Source organism: Cnephaeus nilssonii (genome assembly GCF_951640355.1).
Source record: "Cnephaeus nilssonii genome assembly, chromosome: 20".
Classification (NCBI taxonomy): domain Eukaryota; kingdom Metazoa; phylum Chordata; class Mammalia; order Chiroptera; family Vespertilionidae; genus Cnephaeus; species Cnephaeus nilssonii.
Window position 1 is genome coordinate 20,944,876 of NC_137091.1, and position 23,388 is coordinate 20,968,263.

General features: G+C 42.8%; 1 protein-coding gene across 1 annotated transcript in view; it reads right to left on the reverse strand.

Moving 5' to 3' along the window:
• WDR59 (WD repeat domain 59) overlaps positions 1-23,388 on the reverse strand; it is a 78,773-nt gene that overhangs the window by 48,738 nt on the left and 6,647 nt on the right. Inside the window, exons 3-7 of the mRNA XM_079800711.1 lie at positions 21,701-21,836; positions 9,086-9,171; positions 7,964-8,044; positions 5,596-5,633; positions 2,992-3,080 (exon numbers count right to left, since the gene is read on the reverse strand). Coding sequence (XP_079656837.1) covers positions 2,992-3,080; positions 5,596-5,633; positions 7,964-8,044; positions 9,086-9,171; positions 21,701-21,836 — 430 coding nt within the window. The remainder of the gene's footprint in view (positions 1-2,991; positions 3,081-5,595; positions 5,634-7,963; positions 8,045-9,085; positions 9,172-21,700; positions 21,837-23,388) is intronic.

Genomic DNA, 23,388 nt, shown 5'->3' on the forward strand with positions numbered 1-23,388 from the left:
TATAAAAATGAACAAGCTCAAAAGGAAACCTCAAACAATACATTAAAATATGTTTAAGCTATCAAATTAGAAGATACCTGTAAATAATACTCAATGCAGTCTGCATTTATCACTGCTCGTGTATATATAAAATACCAAAACCTTTTTTTTGGGGGGTGAGGGTGGGGGGACTTGACAAATTTTATCAAGAGACTTAAAATTTTCCTTTCTCAAGGGAATATTCCAAATTCACAGAAAGCTTTAGATACAAAAGATGTTCATCTTGGTGTTACATGGAATACCAGAAAACCAGAAACAATACAAACAGTAAGTGAGGAATAATTGAAATTTTAAAATCAATTCTAGTACAGCTTTCTGATACGTTCGTTATACTTAGAGCCTAGCCGGTGTTGCTCAGTGGTTGGGCGTCGGCCTATGAACCGGGAGGTCGAGGTTCGATTCCTGGTCAAAGCACATTCCTGGGTTGGGGGGTTCGATCCCTTGTGGGGAGCATGTAGGAGGCAGCCAATTGATGATTCTCTCTCATTACTGATGTTTCTATCTCTCTCTCCCTCTCCCTCCCTCTCTTTGAAAGCAATAACATTTGTTTTTTAAGTTATATTTAGAGCGCTGGCCAGGAGACTCAGTTTCTTGCAGCATCATCCTGTACACCAAAAGGTTGGGGGTTCAATTTCTGGTTAGGGCACATACCTAGGTTGTGGGTTTAATTCCCAGTCCAGGCACATACGGGAGGCAACCAATCGACGTGTCTCTCTCACATCAATTTTTCTGTCTCTCCCACTCCCTTCCACTATCTCTAAAAATCATTAGAAAAATATCCTTCAATGAGGATTAACAACAACAAAAATTAATAAATAAATATTTCTAAAAAAATTAATACTTAGAGTTTATAACATGAGGAAAATGTAATGTTAAATGAAAAAAGTATACATAACTACATATATGATATGATAAACCATGAAAAATGCAGAAGAAAATAAAATATCAAAATGTTAGCATTTGTCTCTGGGTAACAGGACTATGAATGATTATTTTCTTTTTATACTTGCTCTAAAGAGCATGTATTAGTGCAGTCTCCAGAACCAGCCTCCCTGGGTTAAAATCCTAGTAACAAACTGTGTCTACGTTTACTCATCTGCAGAACAGGGATCACAACAGTACCTACTTTAAAGACCAGTTATAAAGAGAAATAAACCAATGCACATAAAGTTCTTAGAACAATGCCTGTGCATCATAAATGTTTAGTAAACATAATTATTATCAGTCACACTGATAATAAACTCGAGCATCACCACTGATACTGCACTTTTTTAAGCCTCTGAGGCTGGCTGCCATCAGTGCTGCTCTGACACTAGAAGTGCCAGAGAAATAAAACGAACAAGCTTTACAGTCCATCTCAGCAGAAGTCTTAAGTTATTAATAGCCAAAAATAAACCCCTTAAACCAATGGATAAAAGGCTTGCTGGGGGAAGTCAGGGTTATTAGTGGACCAATCAAAAGACTAGGAAGGAACAGTTTGGCCGTATGTACTTCAAGATAAGGAACACAGGCTGGCGCCATTTGGGGGCTCAGCCCATCTGGTTTTCCAGATGACCTAATAAATTTATAATTCTTTACTAAAAAAAAAAAAAAAAAAAGATAAGGAACAGATACTGTTTTGGTAGAGTTCCTGGCTAAACACCAAAGTGTTTCTTTTGCCTATGGCTCTGAAAACAGTCTATAGCAAATAGGGATGCACTACAACTAACCACACATTTCATTTAAACTACTCACTATATTTAAATGCTATGCTAGCGACAAAAAGAATAAACCCCATCACCAATTTAAGAAATAAAGGGGGTGGAAGAATGACTACTACCAGACTGGACTAAAGGGACAGATAAAAACATACGGAAGATACACCTGTCCAATCTCTATTTATAAAATCTCCTTCTCCCCTAAGAGCTACTAAGGCAGAAAGTTTCAGCCAGCATATGACTTCCCCAGCAGTCCTGGCACCCAATCCAGCAGACCCCCAATCTCTGCTTCATTCCCTCTCCGCTCTGCAACTGTTAAGACCTTATTCCCTGCTAAGAGGGAAGGGAGTAGGGCAGCCAGAAGCAAAACTAAGACTTTACAGGCAACACTGGAGATGGGACAGACCCTGAACAAGTTTCAGGAAAATTCAAAGTAGGTACTCCCCACAAAGGCTGAGGATCTCCAGCCTAGGGCTTCACAGAGCAGGAAGTGGTATTTAGAACCCAGATCTTACAGGAGCATCATTACCCAATGGTCTGGCAGTTAGATACCGGGGAGGCCCTTTCCCTGCATCATTATTGGTCCTCATGTCAACATACCAAACGTCCTACATACTTTCCATTACAACAGCAGTCTAGGACCCCACACCTCTTCCTGCTTGTCCGTTACAGGAGCTGTTGAAGGGAGAATATATGGTCTGAGGCTCTTTTGGGGCTGATGAGATAGCTAGGCTTCTAAGGGAAGATTTGTGCAACTGAGTACCCTGCACCTCAGTCATTTACACCAGAGATATCCAGGATGGTATATGTCCTAGAACAAATGGTTTTTGCTTTGCAATCTGGGGCAGTTGACCATCCTAGAATAGTGTTGGGTCTCCCAGGCTTGACCTCCTCAATGATACACTCACTATTATTATCAACTTTACTTTAAAGATAAGGAAATGGAAGCTTGGAGACGTTTAGTGACTCATCTGATATCATACTTACTAGTAGGAGACAGCAAAGTGGGACTCTAACTTGAGTCCAAGTACATTGTCTTAACCACTGATCATATGCCTCCTACTTTCCCTACCTTCCTTCAATGCCAGTTTGATCAGGAAGCAAAGATCATCTGGTACTGTGATCCGAAAATGGCAATTTACCACACAGCACAGGCACACTAGACTCTCAGACAAGCCCTGCTACTCACAACATCCTCGTCTTATTCTCTGGGAGGGATTAAAGGCCAACTGGGGGAAAAAGAGAGATTACTCACCCGCTTGTCCCATATCCGTACATCCCCATCATGACTGGTGGCAAGGCAATTAGCATTTTTTTTATTCCATTTGACCTGTGAGGCACCCGCTGCAAAGAAAAATCAGGATAGAAAGCTGCTGACCTCAACACCTTTGGAATCAGAGGATAGCACACCCAGGGGAGTTGGATAATGAGCTCTGGTTGAAATAAGCACAGAATCCCTCAAGTTTCTATAAATGCACCAACTCCACCATAAAGAGAAAATAAAGCCAAAAAATAAATGAATTAAATAACACATGGGAACAGGATCAGAGTCACCTGGTAACTTCACTCGGGGGAAAAAATCTACAGGTGACCTCTGAGCAGCATCAGCAGGGAAATGCAGTTTCTTAGAAAGCAGACATTGAATGTGGCTCTGCTGGTTGGTAACTGACTCATCACACAACCTGGCTCTTCATCACCTCAATGACCAGGATTGCACTCCCAACCTCAATGCCTGCTCCTTCCTTGTTTGTTTTCTTTCTTTCTTTTCTTTTCTTTTCTTTCTTTCTTTCTTTCTTTCTTTCTTTCTTTCTTTCTTTCTTTCTTCCTTTTTTTTCTTTTTTTTTTTTTTTTTGATGGACAGTGTTGGCAAAACAAAGCTCTGATGAAAAATAAGCTCCAGTGTTGCCCAATTCTGCCCTCAGAGGGTTGTGGGCACCCCCCTCCACCAACCCATCAGTGGTTAGACACGGCCACTGGCCCTGCACTGAGTCAGGGAAAGGGAACACCCAGGCACTGTGTGGACTCAGGCCTTCCCCACTCTGCAAACACAAAGAACAACGACAAAAGAGCTGCTACTTAAGAGAGGCGGCACGCTGTAAGATGGCAGGAGACGTTGAGAAATGGGAAAAACTGGGACACAGCAGCAATGATAGCTGACTCTTAAAAATAATCAAGTTAAGTTAAACAAGAACCAAACAATGGCCATCATTCCCACCTCTTTTTGTTCTTGCTCAGATAACACATGATATTTCTGCTTTGACATCTCTCCCTTTGGGTGGGTGTTTATTATTGGGGATGCCATAGTAGATCCAGGGCTTTGAAGAGCAACCTGATCCACGAAGTCTGGAGAATGTGATAGATAAAGCAAGGACTTAGAATCTAACAGGAAATAGAAATAAGGCCCAGAGTTATCCTTGCTTGGTTTTGGTGAGGGTATTTGTTTTTTTGTTTGTTTGTTTGTTTGTTTTTGTTTTTTCTTGAGACACAGGGCATCTTAAGTCATCTAAGAATAAGTGGTGAAGACCTAGTTTTTATGTAAGAAAGCGTATCAGCTAGAGAATGAGTAAGAAGAGCCTGCTCCATCTCCTCGTGACAGGTACTTGATGCCAAAATATAATCCTGATGATTAGGCTTCATCCCTGTGAGTAAGGTTTACCAGTTCTATATCCAAGTTCAACTCCCAGGAACTGGTAGGAACCCTCCACAAGAGCCCAGTGCAGAATCCCAACAATAGTTTATTCCAACTGAGCAATGAAAACAGGTAGATCAGATTTCAAAGACGCAGTGCCTCCATATTAAATGAAACCATGGGGACACATCAGCATCATCTAGATTGTGGGGAAACCACAGGACAAACAGCCTGGTTTCTTCAATAAACAAACTGCAGAAAAAGAAAAACAAACCAAAAAATGAACTTCAATAAACAAACTGCAGAAAAAGAAAAACAAACCAAAAAATGAAAAGGAGAAGAACCCTACCAATTAATAAAGATGAGAAGTATATCAACCATTTGCAAGTATGGACTTTACTTGGATTCTGATTCAAATAATTGTAAAAAAGGAGAAAGAGAGACAGACAGACTGCTGGGGAAATTTGAATACTGCATAAGTATATAATGGTAATAAAAAGCTATTGTTAATATTTTTAGGTATGTTGACAGTACATAATTATGTTGTTTGTTTTTAAATATATTTTATTGGTTTTTTACAGAGAGGAAGGGAGAGGGATAGAGAGCCAGAAACATCGATGAGAGAGAAACATCCATCAGCTGCCTCCTGCACACGCCCCACTGGGGATGTGCCCACAAACAAGGTACATGCATGCCCTTGACCGGTATTGAACCCGGGACCCTTCAGTCCTCAGGCCGACGCTCTATCCACTGAGCCAAACCGGTTAGGGCATATAATTATGCTTTTTAAAGGATTCTTTTCTTGTAAAAAATACTTAATGAAATATTTGTTGATGAAATGAAAGAATACCTGGGATTTGCTTCAAAATAATCCCAAAGAGGATCAGGTGGGGGAGTGGGACAGTGGGTAGAGGTAAAGATGAAATAAAACTGGCAGTATATTGACAACTGGTACTTCACTTTCTTCTATTTTTATACACACTTAAAATTTTCTGCAATAAAATGTTTAAAAACAAATCAATTTGGTTCCTGTCCTTGCATCCTGAAATAAGTTGCTGACGACAACTCAATAGTCCTGACCAACTTCTAAGAGCAACCTGAAGCAAGTCCCTTGCAATATGGGCCTTAAAATTCCATCTAGCCACAATAAAACATGGGGTTTGGACAGTCAATGTGAGAGAAAGAATGGAAGAAACAGAATAAAGACAAACAGGGGGGATATACACTCACCTACAGCAGACAGTGCAATGGTAGGCTTCCTTGTGTCTCTGAAATATAAAAGTCAGAAATCAAATGCCCAATTCATATGCCACCACACACCTAGTGCTTTTCATGCTCTGCACATATTTCTTCACTTTCCTTTGAGTAGGTACTTGGAGATCAGTGGGAATGTGAGAGCCTTAGAAAGAGCATAAAGAGCCCTAGCTGGTTTGGCTCAGTGGATAGAGCGTCGGCCTGCGAATGAAGGGTCCCGGGATCGATTTCAGTCAAGGGCACCTACCTCAGTTGCAGGCTTGATCCCTGGCCCTGGTCAGGGCACGTGGGGGAGGCAACCAATGTGTCTCTCTCACACCAATGTTTCTCTCTGTCTGTCTCTCCCCCTCCCTTCCACTCTCTCTAAAAATCAATGGGAAAATATCCTCCAGTGAGGATTAACAACAAAACACACACACAAAAAAAGAGCACAGCATGGCCTGTGTGACCCTGATGTAAGAGCAGAAAAAGCCAAAAGAATACCTTCCTGGTGTCATTTCTCCTAATGGAACAAGTGGACAGTCATGAAGGGGTAACTCTGCAAGAATCTTACCAACGCATTTCAAAGGTAAAGTAAAAAACTACTCTGGGTGTTCACGATAACCGAGAGGTGGAAGCAACCCAAGTGTCCATCAACTGATTAGTGGATAAACAAAATGCGTTATATACAGAGAGTGGGCTATTATTAGGCCTTAAAAAGGAAGGAGATTCTATCACATGCTGCAACATGGATGAACCTTGAGGACAGTATGCTAAGTGAAATAAGTCAGTCACAAAAACATCAGCGTGATGATAGCCAGAGGAAAAGGGGGGTGGGAGTAGGTAGGGTGGGAGTAGGTGGAGGTAGGCAAATAGGGACAGAAAGAGACTTTACTTTAGGTAATGAGTGTACAATGCTGTGTGCAGATGATGTTTTGCTGAGTTGTACACTTGAAACCTATATGGTTTTGTGAACAATGTCATCCCAATAAATTCAATTTTTAAAAAAAGAGAGCTTCAAGCACCTTGAGGTGCTAACCTAGAGGGAATGCTGGTGACGTCAGCCGTACACACCCTTGCTCCCTTAGAATCTCTTTCACTGGTCCATCAGATCTCAATACCAGGCCTGTCTTCTATCTACAGTCCACCTTTCAGTGTAAAGTGTCACAAAGCCACTGCCATTTGGGAGCAGAGCAGCCTGGGGAGGGCAAAAAGTGACCATCTCCGGGACTCTACAGACTATACACACTAGTCAGTCACCTCTGTTACGGTAAAGAGAACTTTGCTTTACAAAGCGAGAGGGGAAGTGACATTTATTAAGAACTTACACAATAATGTGGTGAAGGCCTTGGCGGGGGGATGGGCAAGGATCCAGGGGGGAGGAGGTCAAAGCGGGAGGAGGAGGAGAAGGGGACATCTGTAATACTTTCAACAATAAACTTTAAAAAAAAAAATAAAGAACTTACAAAGTTCTCTGGCCGGTGTGGCTCAGTTGGTTGGAGCATCAGCCCGTACATGAAGGCGTAGTGGGTTTGGATCCCAGTCAGGGCACATACCCAGGTTGAGGGTTCGATCCCCAGTCAGGGCATGTGTGGGAGGCAACCCATCGATGTTTCTCTTTCTCTTTCTCTTTCTCTCTCTCTCCCCCTCCTCTTCCTCCTCCTCCCTCACACATTATTCCTCAAAGAAATTAATTTAAAAAAAAAATAACTTACAAGGTGCCAGGCCTGGGCTGGGTGCTCTTTACCCCATGAAGAGTATCTCTACCAGGTGGCCCTCAGCCACGCTCACAGATGGGGAACTGAAGCCTCCCAAAGAGCAAGTAAAGAGCTGAGCAGAGGTGTCTTGTAGCACTGCCTGCAGCAGCAGCTGTGTGTCTGTGCCCATCAAAATCCCCCGCCCTCACTTGCCACTTCAGTAAAGTCCATCCTGACTTCCAAATGCCAAAAATCTCCCTAGAAGACCATTTGGCAACCGCTGTGACAGGACTGAGTGCAGAGAAGTAAGGCCCCTGGGGACAACCAATGACTGACAGTGAACAGCACCCCCACTTCCTTAGCCCTCGGGGTGGGATGCCTCTGAGGAGGGAGTTTTACACTAGCACCTAGCAGTCCCAGTAAGACTCAGCCTCACCGGTTCACAGTGGTACACAGGTGGATAATGCGCCCTCTATTTGTGGCCTTCCCCATCCTGTCTCTTCTCTATCCCCTACCGCATTTCATTCAACTCCTAAATAATGTATCTGCAAAGTATCCTTGTCTCAGGGTCTGCCCTCTAGGGGGAACCAAACTAAGATACCCGATCTCTAAAATGAAGCTACCAAATCGCGCACAACCATGTGGTTATGCCTCTTTATCGTTCTTACTTGATATCCCAAATGTAGATGTAGGTGTCCACAGAGCTGGTAACGAGGAGATCCGGTTCAAACACTGCCCAGTCCAAGTCGCTGGGAATACAGAAACAAACAGAACAATGAAGAGAGAAAAAATTCAGAGTCTGGTTCCAAAGCAGTAGCAGATTTAGTGTCCAGTGGTTTCAGAAAGTCACTGTAATGGGCCTCTTAACACGGTTTAGGCTGGGAATCTCCAACGTTCTTTGGGAATGAACAAGACTTAACTGAGCTCGGAAAGAAACATTCAGGTCCTTCCCGGTTATCTCCAGCTATATTACACGTGCTCCGGAACAGAAATGGAGTGTTTCAACTTAAAACACACATGCACACACGCACACATGCAGGCACAAACTGGACAGACAAAACAAGGAAAATTTTTGACTTTTCATTTTCTGAATCAGACTCAACCACAGGTACAGTGAGTAAATCCAATGTCCCTTAGCAGTGGCAAGCTGCCATGTTGCCAGCAGGCCTCTGGTCCCCTACTCGCGCCCTCACGTCTAGAAAGGCAGTTACTACATGAACAGTAAGCAGAGGCAGGGGTCTAGCCTTTCCCCACCACTTCCAAGTCCACTTCACCACCCCTGCACTCGCTGCTGCTCCTTCTCGGAACAAGCTTTCTCCACCCAGAAACAGGGGTGCAGGGAAGGGTGGGTCAGGGGACACTCAGAGGCCACTGGAAGGCCATGAGTGGAAGGGAACTGCGTGTCTGGATAATGGGCTGCTCTGCAGGAGCTCTGTGTGGTGACGCACAGCTGTGGAGAAAGGGCACAGGCTGCTCCCGGATGTCTCCATTCCTGGCCACCGCCGACTATGACCTGAGGTAAGATTATGGCATAACTTCTCCCTCCTGTGGCAAAAGTCAGCTCTAATCCTTACTCTGTACCTGTCTAAGTATTTTCTGGGATCAGGGTTAATACTACATGAATGCTGGTTCCTAAATACCAGTGTTTTCCACTGTGAAAGCCATCACCTCAGTACTGTCTAACGACCTAACAGCCACCCAGGGCCAACACAACACAGAGAATCAAGCTGTGGGAGGAGGTGGGTGTTTTCATCTCGCTCCCCAGGGCGCTGCAGAGGGCTGGTGCCTACCTGATCACACGAGTATGGCCCTGTAAGGTTGTGCCAACTTCCCCAATGCCGTCTTTCCACTTATAGAGGTCGACCCGTTGGTTACTCTGAAAAGAAACAAGGGAAAGAAGGCATCAGGATACATGCTCTCACCCCAATCTGCTTAAGGCCCAGAAAGGGAAGCCATGTCGAAACTAACTTACATGGCAAAGATCCTACAGACTGAGCATGTGAGTAAGGGTAATGGAGATGTCCCCGACCACTAGAGGAACCTCCTCCCTATTCTGAAGGTCACACACCCATCTCTCTCCAACTGCTGGCACACCAGATAGTTTTAGCTCACTCTTACCATTATCGAGTGCCTAGAGTCAACCTACCTAATCAACTGATGCTTTAAAAACACAGATGCACAAGAAAAAGAACAGAAACACCATCAAAAGGGTGTCCAAGAAGTCAAAATTACACAAGACTGCTTAAAACAGGCCTATATCAAATTTATTTATTTATTATTATTATTATTTTTAATCCTCACCCAAGGATATTTTTCCCATTGATTTTTTTTTTTTTTTTTTTTTTACAGAGTATAAAGGAGAGGGAAAGACAGAAAGAAACATTGATGTGAGAGAAACACATCGATTGGTTGCCTCCTGTAGGAGCCCTGACCTGGGCCCGGGGAGGAGCCTGCAACCAAGGTACATGCTCTTGACAGGAATCAAACGCGGGGCCCTTCTGATCCGCAGGCCAACGCTCTATCCACGGAGCCAAAGCGGCTAGGGCTCAAATTTCTTAAAGACTTAAACAGAACGACACAGAAAAATGGGCCAATAGAAACAATAGTTACAACAGGAAAAAAAGAAGAAGAAAGCTTTGATCAAACTATATTTCACTTAAAAACACAACAAACTGGCAAAGGCTCCTTAACTATCATGAGTTTATGAAACACACTGATAGTGAATAAAGGTAACTAATAGGCTGTTTAATAATATATATACGACTGATTTTCATTTTAGTTCAGAGTCATATAGAAGGATAACACTTTGAGATTTTTATCCTGAAATGCCTGATTCCAATTCTAAATCAGTAAGATTGCTGTGAAAAGATTAGGATTCAAAATAGCTTCCACTGGGACTAAGAGTGAAAAGAAATTCCCTTCATCTTACAATATTCCCTGACATTTCCAAAGGGTCTGCTCAATGAACTAGGTACATTAACAGACGAGTCCTCTGGTTTTTCTCACCACATTACACACTGGGTGTCATCACCATGTCTCATATAGATGAGGCAACTGAGGCTTAATCAACTGATGCTCAAAAAGAAAAAAAATCAGTAAATTGAACTTCATTAAAATTAAAACGTTTATGTGGACATTATCAAGAAAATGAAAAGGCTCTGGCCAGGTAGCTCAGTTGGTTGGAGCGTTGTCCCAATGTGCCGGGATTGCAGGTTCGATCCCCAGTTGGGACACATATGGGAGTCAATCAATAAATGCATAAATAAGTGGAACAACAATCAATGTTTCTCTCTCTCTCACTATCTCTCTCTAGAATCAATAAACAAAAAATTTTCAAAAAAAAGTGAAAAGAATCTGCAGAAGTACAAAAAATATTTTCAAATCATATATCTGATGAGGGTCTAGTGTCAAACTATATAAAGAACTATTGGGGAAAAAAAGATGGCACCGGCAGGAAGGTAGGGAGAGAGAGAGTGTGAGTGAGGAACCCATAGAGGAGAGTGTAGACGTGTGTGGTGTGTGTGTGTGTATGAGCTAGGGTCAGTTAGATTCTGCAGGTCTTCCAAGGGGCTGCCTAACCGGGCAGTCCTAGACGGCGGAGCCCCGTGCACAAAGCGGACACTTCTCGGCGGCTGGTGCGGACGCGGAGACCACGCCATCTTGAGAAACAGAGCTGCCTGAGACTCGGATCCTGGCTTCTGACACAAACCAGGACCCTGCAGCCTCTGGGGACAGAGAACTGCTATCACAGCTTCAGACCAACAAACAACAAGAATCCAGACTTCCCGGAGATTTCCGTGAGTCAAAGAGCCTATCCCCCTCCCCGCAGGCACGCGGATAGCGCCATAGTAACTGTCATGTTGCAAGCTTCAGTTTCACTAATTTCCTTTCTTGGCGACTCCACATTTTCTTTCCTCTGTGAGATATTTCGTTTCCCCATTCTGGCTATTACCAGAAAGCTCAAGTTTCCGTTTGCGTGGACCTGGGCCGTGTGCTGTGGGGACTTCGCTCCACCCGAGTTTCACTGGAGTGCTCTGACACTAGGACGTGTGGCTGCCTTTGGTTGGTGGGAACCAGACTTGCCCAGGGTCAGTGTCCCCAGTGTTCTGTGTGGTCTCGTGTGCACACTTGGAATCAGGGGCCCTGTCTGCACCACACTGTTGGTATGCGCCGAAAATGAGATCCTTAGGATGTGCCAGGAGTCAGAGTTTCCCTGTGTCTGCACCAAGACTCGAGTGTTAAAGTCTCTGTTGCCTTGTGAGGTTTCTCGTTGAGAATCAGGGTCCCTGTGTGTGCATGCACCAACAATTGGGGTCGCTGGCTCTTAGTGTGAATGCGCTGTGAGTCAGGGATCCCAGGCAGCTGTGTCCGGCGTGCCAAATTCCCTGAAGTGGAGCTGCGTCCTGTGTGTGCTCTCTCTACTGAGCCAAACCGGCTAGAGCGCACATTCTTAAAATCCTGAAGGTGAGCTGACTCTGTGGTGCACTCTCCCAAAGTCCCGGAAGGGGGGCGGAGTCCGTCCTGCGCGCCAACTTCCCCGAAGGGAAGCCCTTCTGTGCACGCTCTAAGATTCCCAGAAGGGGGAGCTGTGACCCGCAAGCCAAATTCCCCGAAGGGGAGCCCTCTGTGCGCACTGACAGATTTCCCTGACCGGGAGCTGCTTCTGTCCTGTGCCGCGCCAAATTCCCTAGTGGGGAGCACGTCCCTGCGCAAAGCTCGGCAGCTTGGGCAAGGGGCGGGTCTATCAGTTACTGCGCTCTCGGTGCGCCTGTGAGCGTTCAGCAGCTTGGGGGAGGGGCGGGTCTATCAGTTACTATGGCGCTCGAGCGCCTGCTGGGAGTGGGGTAGGCTCTTTGACTCACGGAATTCTGCTGAGAACTCTGGATTCTTGTTTGTTGGTCTGAAGCTGTGATAGCAGTTCTCTGTGCCCAGTGGCTGCAGGGTCCTGGTTTGTGTCAGAAGCCAGGATCCGCGTCTCAGGCAGCTCTGTTTCCCAAGATGGCGTGGTCTCCGCGTCCGCACCAGCCGCTGAGAAGTGTCCGCTTTGTGCGCGGGGCTGCGCCGTCTAGGACTGCCCAGTTAGGGAGCCCCTTGGAAGACGTGCAGAATCTAACTGACCCTAGCTCACACACACACACACACCACACACGTCTACACTCTCCTCTATGGGTTCCTCACTCGCACTCTCTCCCTACCTTCCAGCCGGTCGCCATCTTTTTCCGGATAGCGCCATAGTAACTGATAGACCCGCCCCTCGCCCAAGCTGCAGAGCTTTGCGCAGGGACGCGCTCCCCCTTACGAAAGTTGGCGTGGGGGACAGAAGCAGCTCCCCGTCGGGGAAATCTGTCAGTGCGCACAGAGGGCTCCCCTTCGGGGAATTTGGGGGAATTTGGCTTGCGGGTCACAGCTCCCCCTTCCGGGAATCATAGAGCGTGCACAGAGGGGCTTCCCTTTGGGGAATTTGGCGCGCAGGACGGACTCCCCCCCGCCTTCGGGGAATCTGGGAGAGTGCAAGGAGCCAGCTCACCTTCAGGAATTTGAGAGTGTGTGCCCTAGCCGGTTTGGCTCAGTAGAGAGAGCACACACAGGACGCAGCTCCACTTCAGGGAATTTGGCAGGCCGGACACAGCTGCCTTGGATCCCTGACTCACAGCGCATTCACACTAAGAGCCAGCGACCCCAATTGTTGGTGCATGCACACACAGGGACCCTGATTCTCAACGAGAAACCTCACAAGGCAACAGAGACTCTGACACTCGATTCTTGGTGCAGACACAGGGAAACTCTGACTCCTGGCACATGCTAAGGATCTCATTTTCGGCACATACCAACAGTGTGGTGCAGACAGGGCCCCTGATTCTAAGTGTGCACACGAGACCACACGGAACACAGGGGATACTGACCCTGGGCAAGTCTGGTTCCCACCAACCAAAGGCAGCCACACGTCCTAGTGTCAGAGCACTTCAGTGAAACTCGGGTGGAGCGAAGTCCCCACAGCACACGGCCCAGGTCCACGCAAACGGAAGCTTGAGCTTTCTGGTGATAGCCAGAATGGGGAAACGAAATAACTCACAGAGAAAAGAAAATGTGGAGTCGCCAAGAAAGGAAATTAGTGAAACTGAAGCTTGCAACATGACCGAAAAGGAGTTCAGAGTAATGGTCATGGAATTTATACATCGGATGGATGAGGAAATCAACAACTTATGCAAGAATCAGGAAGAAATGAAAAGTGATATAGCTACAATCAAAAACACCATGGAAAGTTTCAACAGTAGACTACAAGAAGCAGAGAACCGAATTAGTGAGTTAGAAGATCAGGTACAGAAACAAGCTCAATCTGAACAGCAATTGGAGAAAAAAATTAAAAAGCAGGAGGAAAGCCTAAGGGATCTTCGGGATAACATGAAACGAAGTAACATGCGTATAATAGGGCTGCCAGAAGGACATGAAGAGCAGCAGGGTTTAGAAAATCTATTTGAAGAAATAATGACAGAAAACTTCCCGGATATGGGAAAGATAAAAGTTCCGCAAGTACAAGTACAGAGAGTCCCAAGCAGGATCAACCCCAAAAGACCCACACCAAGACATGTCATAATTTCAAAGGCAAATATAAATGATAAAGAGAGAATCTTAAAGGCGGCAAGAGAGAGACAGAGAGTTACCTACAAAGGAACACCCATCAGATTGTCAAATGATTACTCAACAGAAACACAACAAGCTAGAAGTGAATGGAAGGAGGTATACAAAGTGTTGCAAAGCAAAGGACTGAATCCAAGAATACTATATCCAGCAAGACTATCAATCAAAATTGAAGGGGAAATCAGGAGCTTCGCAGACAAAAAAAGGCTCAGGGAGTTTATCACCACCAAACCAGCAATGCAAGAATTGCTAAAGGGAATACTGTAAAAAGAAGAAATAAACAGGTAAGAAGGAATACAGACACAAAAATAGATATGACTACAAACAAATACCTTTCAGTAATAACTTTAAATGTAAACGGACTAAATGCTCCAATCAAAAGACATCGAGTGGCTGAATGGATAAAAAAAACATGACCCATATATATGCTGTCTACAAGAGACCCACCTCAGAACAAGAGACTCACACAGATTGAAAGTGAAGGGATGGAAAAATATCTTTCAGGCAAATGGAAATGAAAAAAAAGCTGGGGTAGCAATACTTATATCTGACAAAATAGACCTCAAAGTAAATGCCATAACAAGAGATAAGGAAGGCCACTTCATAATACTAAAGGGAGAAATCCAACAAGAAGAAATAATTCTGGTAAACATATACGCTCCCAATATAGGAGCACCCAAATACATAAAAAAACTCCTGGAGGATATCAAGGGAGAGATTAACAGCAATACAATCATAGTAGGAGACTTTAATACCCCACTATCACCATTGGACAAATCCTCTAAACAAAAAATCAGCAAAGAAACAGCAATCCTAAATGACTCACTAGGCCAGATGGAATTAATTGACATCTTCAGAACATTTCACCCCAAAGCCACAGAATATACATTCTTCTCAAGTGCACATGGGTCATTTTCAAAGATAGACCATATGCTGGGTCACAGGCAAAGTCTCTTCAAATTCAAGAAGATAGAAATTATATCAAGCATCTTCTCAGATCACAGTGGCATAAAACTGGAAATCAACTACAATAAATACAATCCAAAGAAATCAAACACATGGAGACTAAACAGCATGCTATTAAACAAGGACTGGGTCACCAGAGAGATCAAGGAAGAAATAAAAAACATCATGGCAACAAATGACAATGAAAACACAACAATCCAAAATCTATGGGATACAGCAAAAGCAGTCTTGAGAGGGAAGTTCATAGCTCTACAAGCCTATTGCAAAAAAACAAGAAACAATGGTAATAAATTACCTAACCCTACAACTCAAAGAGCTAGAAAAAGAGCAGCAAAAAAAGCCCAGTGTAACCAGAAGGAAGGAAATAACAAAGATCAGAGCGGAGATAAATGACATAGAGACCAAAGAAACAATACATAAGATCAACAAAACCAAGAGCTGGTTCTTTGAAAGGATAAACAAGATTGATGGACCTCTAGCCAGGCTCACCAAGAAGCAAAGAGAGAGGAGCCAAATAAACAAAATCAGAAATGAAAGTGGTGAAATAACAACAGACCCCGCTGAGATACAAAGGATTGTTACAAAATACTACGAACAACTCTATTCCAACAAACTGGACAACCTGGAGGAAATGGACATATTCCTAGAAAAATATAACCTTCCAAAAATCAATCAAGAAGAATCTAAACAGCTCAATAGGCCAATAACTATGGACGAAATTGAAGCAGTCATCAAAAAGCTTCCGGCAAACAAAAGCCCGGGGCCTGACGGCTTCACAGGAGAGTTTTACCAAACATTCATGGAAGAACTAAAACCTATCCTCCTCAGACTATTCCAAAAAATTCAAGAGGATGGAACACTTCCAAGCTCCTTCTATGAAGCCAGCATCACCCTAATACCAAAACCAGATAAAGACAACACAATGAAAGAGAATTACAGACCAATATCCCTCATGAACATAGATGCCAAAATCCTCAACAAAATTCTAGCAAATCAGCTCCAGCAATACATCAGAAAGATCATACACCATGACCAAGTAGGATTTATCCCAGGAATGCAAGGATGGTACAATATCCGCAAATCAATAAACGTGATACATCACATAAACAAATTGAGAGAAAAAAATCACATAGTCATATCAATTGATGCAGAAAAAGCATTTGACAAAATCCAACACCCTTTCTTGATAAAAACTCTCAAAAGGTGGGAATAGAAGGATCATACCTCAACATAATAAAAGCTATATATGATAAACCCACAGCAAACATCATACTCAATGGACAAAAACTAAAAACATTTCCCCTAAGAACAGGAACAAGACAGGGATGCCCACTCTCACCACTCCTGTTTGACATAGTACTGGAAGTATTAGCCATTGCAATTAGACAAGAAGAAGAAATAAAAGGCATCCAAATTGGAAAAGAACAAGTAAAGCTGTCTTTATTTGCAGACAACATGATATTGTACATAAAAAATCCGAAAGACTCCGTCAAAAAACTAATAGACTTAATAAATGAATTCGGCAATGTATCAGGATACAAAATTAACGCCAAGAAATCTATGGCCTTTCTATACACCAATAGTGAACTTACAGACAGAGAGACTAAAAAGGCAATCCCATTTACCATCGCTCCAAAAAAATTAAGATACCTAGAAAAAAATTAAGATCAACTTAACTAAGGAGGTAAAAGACCTATACACGGAAAAAAAAAAGACCTATACATCGCTCCAAAAAAATTAAGATACCTACAAAAAAATTAAGATCAACTTAACTAAGGAGGTAAAAGACCTATACACGGAAAACTACAGGACACTGAAAAAAGAGATAGAGGAAGACGTAAACAGATGGAAGAACATACCATGTACATGGATTGGTAGAATCAACATCATTAAAATGTCCATACTACCCAAAGCAATCTATAGATTCAATGCACTCCCCATTAAAATACCAATGGCATATTTCACAGACCTTGAAAGAACTCTCCAAAAATTCATCTGGAATAAAAAAAAGACCCCGAATAGCCACAGCAATCCTGAGAAAGAAGAATAAAGTAGGAGGGATCTCAATACCAGATTTCAAGCTGTATTACAAAGCCACTATTCTCAAAACAGCCTGGTACTGGCACAAGAACAGACATATAGATCAATGGAACAGAATAGAGAATCCAGATATTGACCCAAACCACTATGCTCAATTAATATTTGACAAAGGAGGCATGAACATACAATGGAATAAAGACAGTCTCTTCAATAAATGGTGTTGGGAAAATTGGACAGATACATGCAAAAAAATGAAGCTAGATCACCAACTTACGCCATACACAAAAATAAACTCAAAATGGATACAGGACTTAAACGTAAGACGGGAAACCATAAAAATACTAGAGGAATCCACAGGCAGCAAAATCTCAGACATATGCCAAAAAACTTCTTCACTGACACTGCCCCTAGGTCAATGGAAGCTAAAGAGAAAATAAACAAATGGGACTACATCAAAATAAAAAGCTTTTGTACAGCAAAAGAAACCATCAACAAAACAACAAGAAAGCCCACTGTATGGGAGAACATATTTGCAAAGGTTTAATCTCCAGCATCTACAGGCAGCTTATACAACTTAATAAAAGGAAGATAAATGATCCAATAAAAAAATGGGCAACGGACCTAAATAGAATCTTTTCCAAAGAAGACAGAAGGAAGGCCAAGAGACACATGAAAACATGCTCAACGTCACTAATTATCCGAGAGATGCAAATCAAAACAACAATGCGGTACCATCTCACACCTGTCAGAATGGCTATCATCAACAAATCAACAAACGACAAGTGTTGGTGAGGATGCGGAGAAAAAGGAACCCTCGTGCACTGCTGGTGGGAATGCAGACTGGTGCAGCCACTGTGGAGAACAGTATGGAGTTTCCTCAAAAAACTGAAAATGGAACTCCCATTTGACCCAGTAATCCCACTCCTGGGAATATATCCGAAGAAACTAGAAACACCAATCAGAAAGGATATATGCACCCCTATGTTCATAGCAGCACAATTTACAATAGCTAAGATCTGGAAACAGCCTAGGTACCCGTCAGCAGATGACTGGATCAGAAAACTATGGTATATCTACACAATGGAATATTATGCTGCCATAAAAAAGAAGGAATTCTTACCATTTGCAGCAACCTGGATGGAATTGGAGAACATTATGTTAAGTGAAATAAGCCAGTCAATGAAAGAAAAATACCACATGATCTCACTCATTTATGGATAATAAAGAACATTATAAACTTGAACAAAAAGATAGATACAGAGGCAGTAAAGCATCAAACAGTCTGTCAAATTACAGTGGGAAGGTTAGGGAGATGTGGGGGAGATAAGAGATCAATCAAAGGACTTGTATGCATGCATATAAGCATAACCAATGGACGCAAAACTCTGGGGGGTGAGGGCATTTTTGGGAGTGGGGGGGGCAATGGTAAGATATGTACACATATAATACCTTAATAAAAAAAATTGAAAAAAAAAAAAAAGAAAGAACTATTGCAGCCCTGGCCAGTATGGCTCAGTTGAGTGTCATCCCATGTACCAAAAGGTCACCAGTTCGATTCCTGATCAGCACACATGCCCGGGTTACAGGCTTGATCCTGGTAGGGGGTGTGCAGGCGACAGCCGATCGATATTGCTCGTTCTCTCTCTCTCTCTCCCTTCCTCTCTCCAACATTCTTTGGGAATGAACAAGACTTACTGTTCATGTAGTAACCTCAAAACCAAGAAAAATATTTTTTTAAAAGAACTATTACAATTCAAAAGCAAAAAGACAAACAACCCAAAGCAAAAATGGGCAAAGGACTTGAATAAATATTTCTCAAAAAAAAGATATACAAATGGACAAAAGGCCCATGAAACGATGCTCAACATCATTAGTCATTAGGGAAATGCAAATCAAACCCACAGTGAGGTTCCACTTTACACTCACTAGAATGGCTATAAATTTTTTTTAATTTACATACAACAGGAAGTAACTACTTTTGGTGACAATGTGGATAAATGGAACCATTATGCATTGCTGGTGGGACTGTAGAACAGTTCAGTCACTACAGAAAAACAGTTTCATAGTCCCTCAAAAAGTTAAACACAGACTTACCACATGACCCTGCCATTCCACTCCTAGATAGATATACTAAAAAGAAGTGAGCCCTAAATTCATCTGGAATAAAAAAAGACCCCGAATAGCCACAGCAATCCTGAGAAAGAAGAACAAAGTAGGTGGGATCTCAATGAAAGATGAAACAGAGAGCCGGAGAACCAGGACACAGGCTTTATTGGAGGAGAAGACCCCTGCTGGGCTACCTTCCAAGGAGAAAGAGCACACGTGCCTGGGTGAACACGCCTTTTGAGGGGAGGAGAGGAGGGGGCGGGGCTTAGGGCACTCAGCACACGCTGATTGGTGGTTTCATATAAGGCACATGATTAGGCACCTAGGGACTTAGGAATGGGGGGGGGGGGGGCTTAGGGTATTTGGCAGGTGCTGATTGGCGGTTCAATGTACAGTCCATATAAGGTGTTCATGAATGTCCGGCTGCAGGTGGAGTTTACATCATACTCCGTCCATCAGTTGGGGGAAGGGAGGATCTATCACTCAATACCAGGTATCAAGCTGTATTACAATGCCACTGTTCTCAAAACATCCTGGTACTGGCACAAGAACAGACATATAGACCAATGGAATAGAATAGAGAATCCAGATATCGACCCAAACCACTATGCTCAATTAATATTTGACAAAGGAGGCATGAACATACAATGGAATAAAGACAGTCTCTTCAATAAATGGTGTTGGGAAAATTGGACAGATACATGCAAAAAAATGAAATTAGACCACCAACTTATACCATACACAAAAGTAAACTCAAAATGGATAAAGGACTTAAAAATATAAGACGGGAAACCATAAAAATACTAGAGGAACCCACAGGCAGAGAAATCTCAGACATATGCCGAAGCAATTTCTTCACCGATACCGCTCCTAGGGCAAAGGAAACTAAAGAGAAAATAAACAAATGGGACTACATCAAAATAAAAAGCTTTTTTACAGCAAAAGAAACCATCAACAAAACAACAAGAAAGCCCACTGTATGGGAGAACATATTTGCAAATGTTATCACTGATAAAGGTTTAATCTCCAACATCTACAGGCAACTTATACAACTTAATAAAAGGAAGATAAATGATCCAATAAAAAAATGAGCAATGGACCTAAATAGGATCTTTTCGAAAGAAGACAGAAGGAAGGCCAAGAGACATATGAAAACATGCTCAACGTCACTAATTATCCAAGAGATGCAAATCAAAATGACAATGCAGTACCATCTCACACCTGTCAGAATGGTTATCATCAACAAATCAACAAACGACAAGTGCTGGCGAGGATGCAGAGAAAAAGGAACCCTCATGCACTGCTGGTGGGAATGCAGACTGGGGCAGCCACTGTGGAGAACAGTATGGAGTTTCCTCAAAAAACTAAAAATGGAACTCCCATTTGACCCAGTAATCCCACTTCTAGGAATATATCCCAAGAAACTAGAAACACCAATCAGAAAGGATATATGCACCCCTGTGTTCATAGCAGCACAATTCACCATAGCTAAGATCTGGAAACAGCCCAAATGCCCATCAGCAGATGACTGGATTAGAAAACTGTGGTACATCTACACAATGGAATACTACGCTGCTATAAAAAAGAAGGAATACTTACCATTTGCAGCAGCATGGATGGACCTGGAGAGCATTATGTTAAGTGAAATAAGCCAGGCAATGAAAGAAAAATAACACATGATCTCACTCATTTATGGAAAATAAAGAACATTGTAACCGATAAACAAAAATATAAATACAGAGGCAGTAAAGCACCGAACAGACTGTCAAATTACAGTGGGAAAGCAGGGGAGTGTTGGGGAGGGGGGAAAGAGATCAACCAAAGGACTTGTATGCATGCATATAAGCACAACCAATGGACACAAGACACTGATGGGGTGGGATGAGGGCATGCGGCAGGGGGTAGAGGAGGCTGGAGGAAGGTCAATGGGGGAGAAAAAGGAGATATATGTACTACTACATGTAATACTTTAAACAATAAATAAAATATATTAAAAAAAAGAAAAAAAGAAGTGAGCCCAAGTGGTGTGGCTCAGTGGTTGAGCATCAACCTATGAACCAGGAGGTCACGGTTCGATACCTGGTCAGGACACATGTCCGGGTTGGTTGCAGGCTCAATCCCCGGTAGGGGTTGTGAAAGAGGCAGCTGATCAATGATTCTTTCTCAGCATTGATGTTTCTATCTCTCTCCCTCTCTCTTCTTCTCTCTGAAATCAATTTTTAAAAAAGAAAAGAAAAAAAGAAAGAACCCTTTCCTTTGAGTGGAAGGGCATATGGAACCTTCTGATCCCTCTGCAAGCACTGAAGATCAACCACAGCTGAGCTCACTAGTTCCCCCTCAAAACGTGTTTCAGCATCACTGGCTAGTGACATTGCTGCTAATGAAAACAGGTTCTCATCACACAAAGAAGTAGAGGCCATCTACCTTTTCCCTTGCAAACCTGGATTCAATCCTTAGAAATACGAAGTCTGACACCTATGGTACCAATAAAACCTTTTCATATACATAGCCTCTATCTTCCTTTTAGGACCACCCACACCTCTTTTCCGCCTGAGAAATGAGGGTTACATTCTCTTCTCTACATAGGACATACACCTTTCAGCCCCAGACCACACATTTAAAAGCCCTTCCATATAGTCCTTAAATCAACTCACCGAAGCTGCGAAGTAGTGTGCAAAGCTATCATGAGGATTCCACTGCACAGTTCCAATGTCCCACTTGCTCTGGCGAGAGATCTTTCGGTGACCTTCGAAAGGGGCATCTAGATTAACGATGTATAGGAACCTGCGGCTAGGAGAACAACATATCATGATGACACTATAACCGCATTAGCATTAAGATAGAAAAGTACATTTAGAATTACATATGATTTGTGAGCAGTGCTCAAAAAAAAAAACCCCAGATATATTGACCATTTATTTACTCTGAAAGGCATGCAAGTGACAGGAGTAACTAAGGTGGCTGTTAGACAAGCAGGAGCTGCATCCCTGTGAGTCTTCCTCCAGAGATCGTCTTCCCCACCACAAGTCTGACCTCTTCCCACCACACTCAGCTCCAACCCTGCCCCTCTCCCAGCCTTTCCCAATGCCCCAGCGCGACAGTCACTGCTTCTACATTACTCCCAATATGTGGTTTGCATTTTGACTGCAGCCTTTATCTCTGTAGCAGAACTACTAATGTTAGGACTCTCATCCTGAACCAACTAAGTGTCTGGAGTATGGACCAAGTCTCAAATATCTTTATATGTCCAGAATCACTAAGGCACAGTGTTTACCATGCTTTAACAAATGCGTGTTAAATTAAACTTATCACTTAGCCAAATATCCTGTAGAAAAACCTCAATTTCCCTTACAAGTCATCTACCTGAAAGGGAAACTAAATGAAATCTAACAGGAGGGGAAATAACAACAACAAAAAAATAATAAAAATAACATATTAAGTGTCAATAATGTTTAAGGTACCAATCAATATAAATGAAATTAGAACAGGGATGTCCTGTGTTCACTTATTTTTCCTTTTTTTTTTTTTTTTTTTGCTGTGTAAATTAACATTTCAGCAGCCATTGGCTAACAATTCATTGTTAGAGAGTACTCCAAGCCCCTGAATATCAATGAATATAGATGGGCTCAAAAATGAAGAAAAAGATTAGTAGTCCCTAATCAGAAAAGATAGGAAATGGAAAGTTAAAATGGCATGGAAAACTAGCAGAAACCCTAAGATGGATAGTTAAGGGAGAAGAAGGAATGCATAGGTAGGACACAAATTCACAGAACTCCGAAACCTCTAAAAAGTTGCTGCAGCCGAAACCGGTTTGGCTCACTGGCTAGAGCGTCGGCCTGCGGACTGAAAGGTCCCAGGTTCGATTCCGGTCAAGGGCATGTACCTTGGTTGCGGGCACATCCCCAGCAGGGAGTGTGCAAAAGGCAGCTGATCGATGTTTCTCTCTCATCGATGTTTCTAACTCTCTATCCCTTTCTCTTCCTTTCTGTAAAGAATCAATAGAAATATATATATATAAAAAATATCCCTCTCCCTTCCTCTCTGAAATCAATAAAAATATATATTAATAAAAATAAAAATAAAAAAGTTGCTGCAGAACAAAGATCTAGAACCTCTGGCCAGCTGGCATCTTACCATTAGAACAAAAAACAGGAAAAGGCTAAGAGCTAAACATATACGAGGTGCCTGTCAACAGGGGAGTTCAGAGACATTCCAGAGCAAATACAGGACAGAAGATAAACACACACATTTATCTTCATTCTCCTTTAAAGACCCATTAAAATAAGAACCTATAATAATAAAAGCATAATATGCTAATTAGACCGGACGACCTTCCAGACGA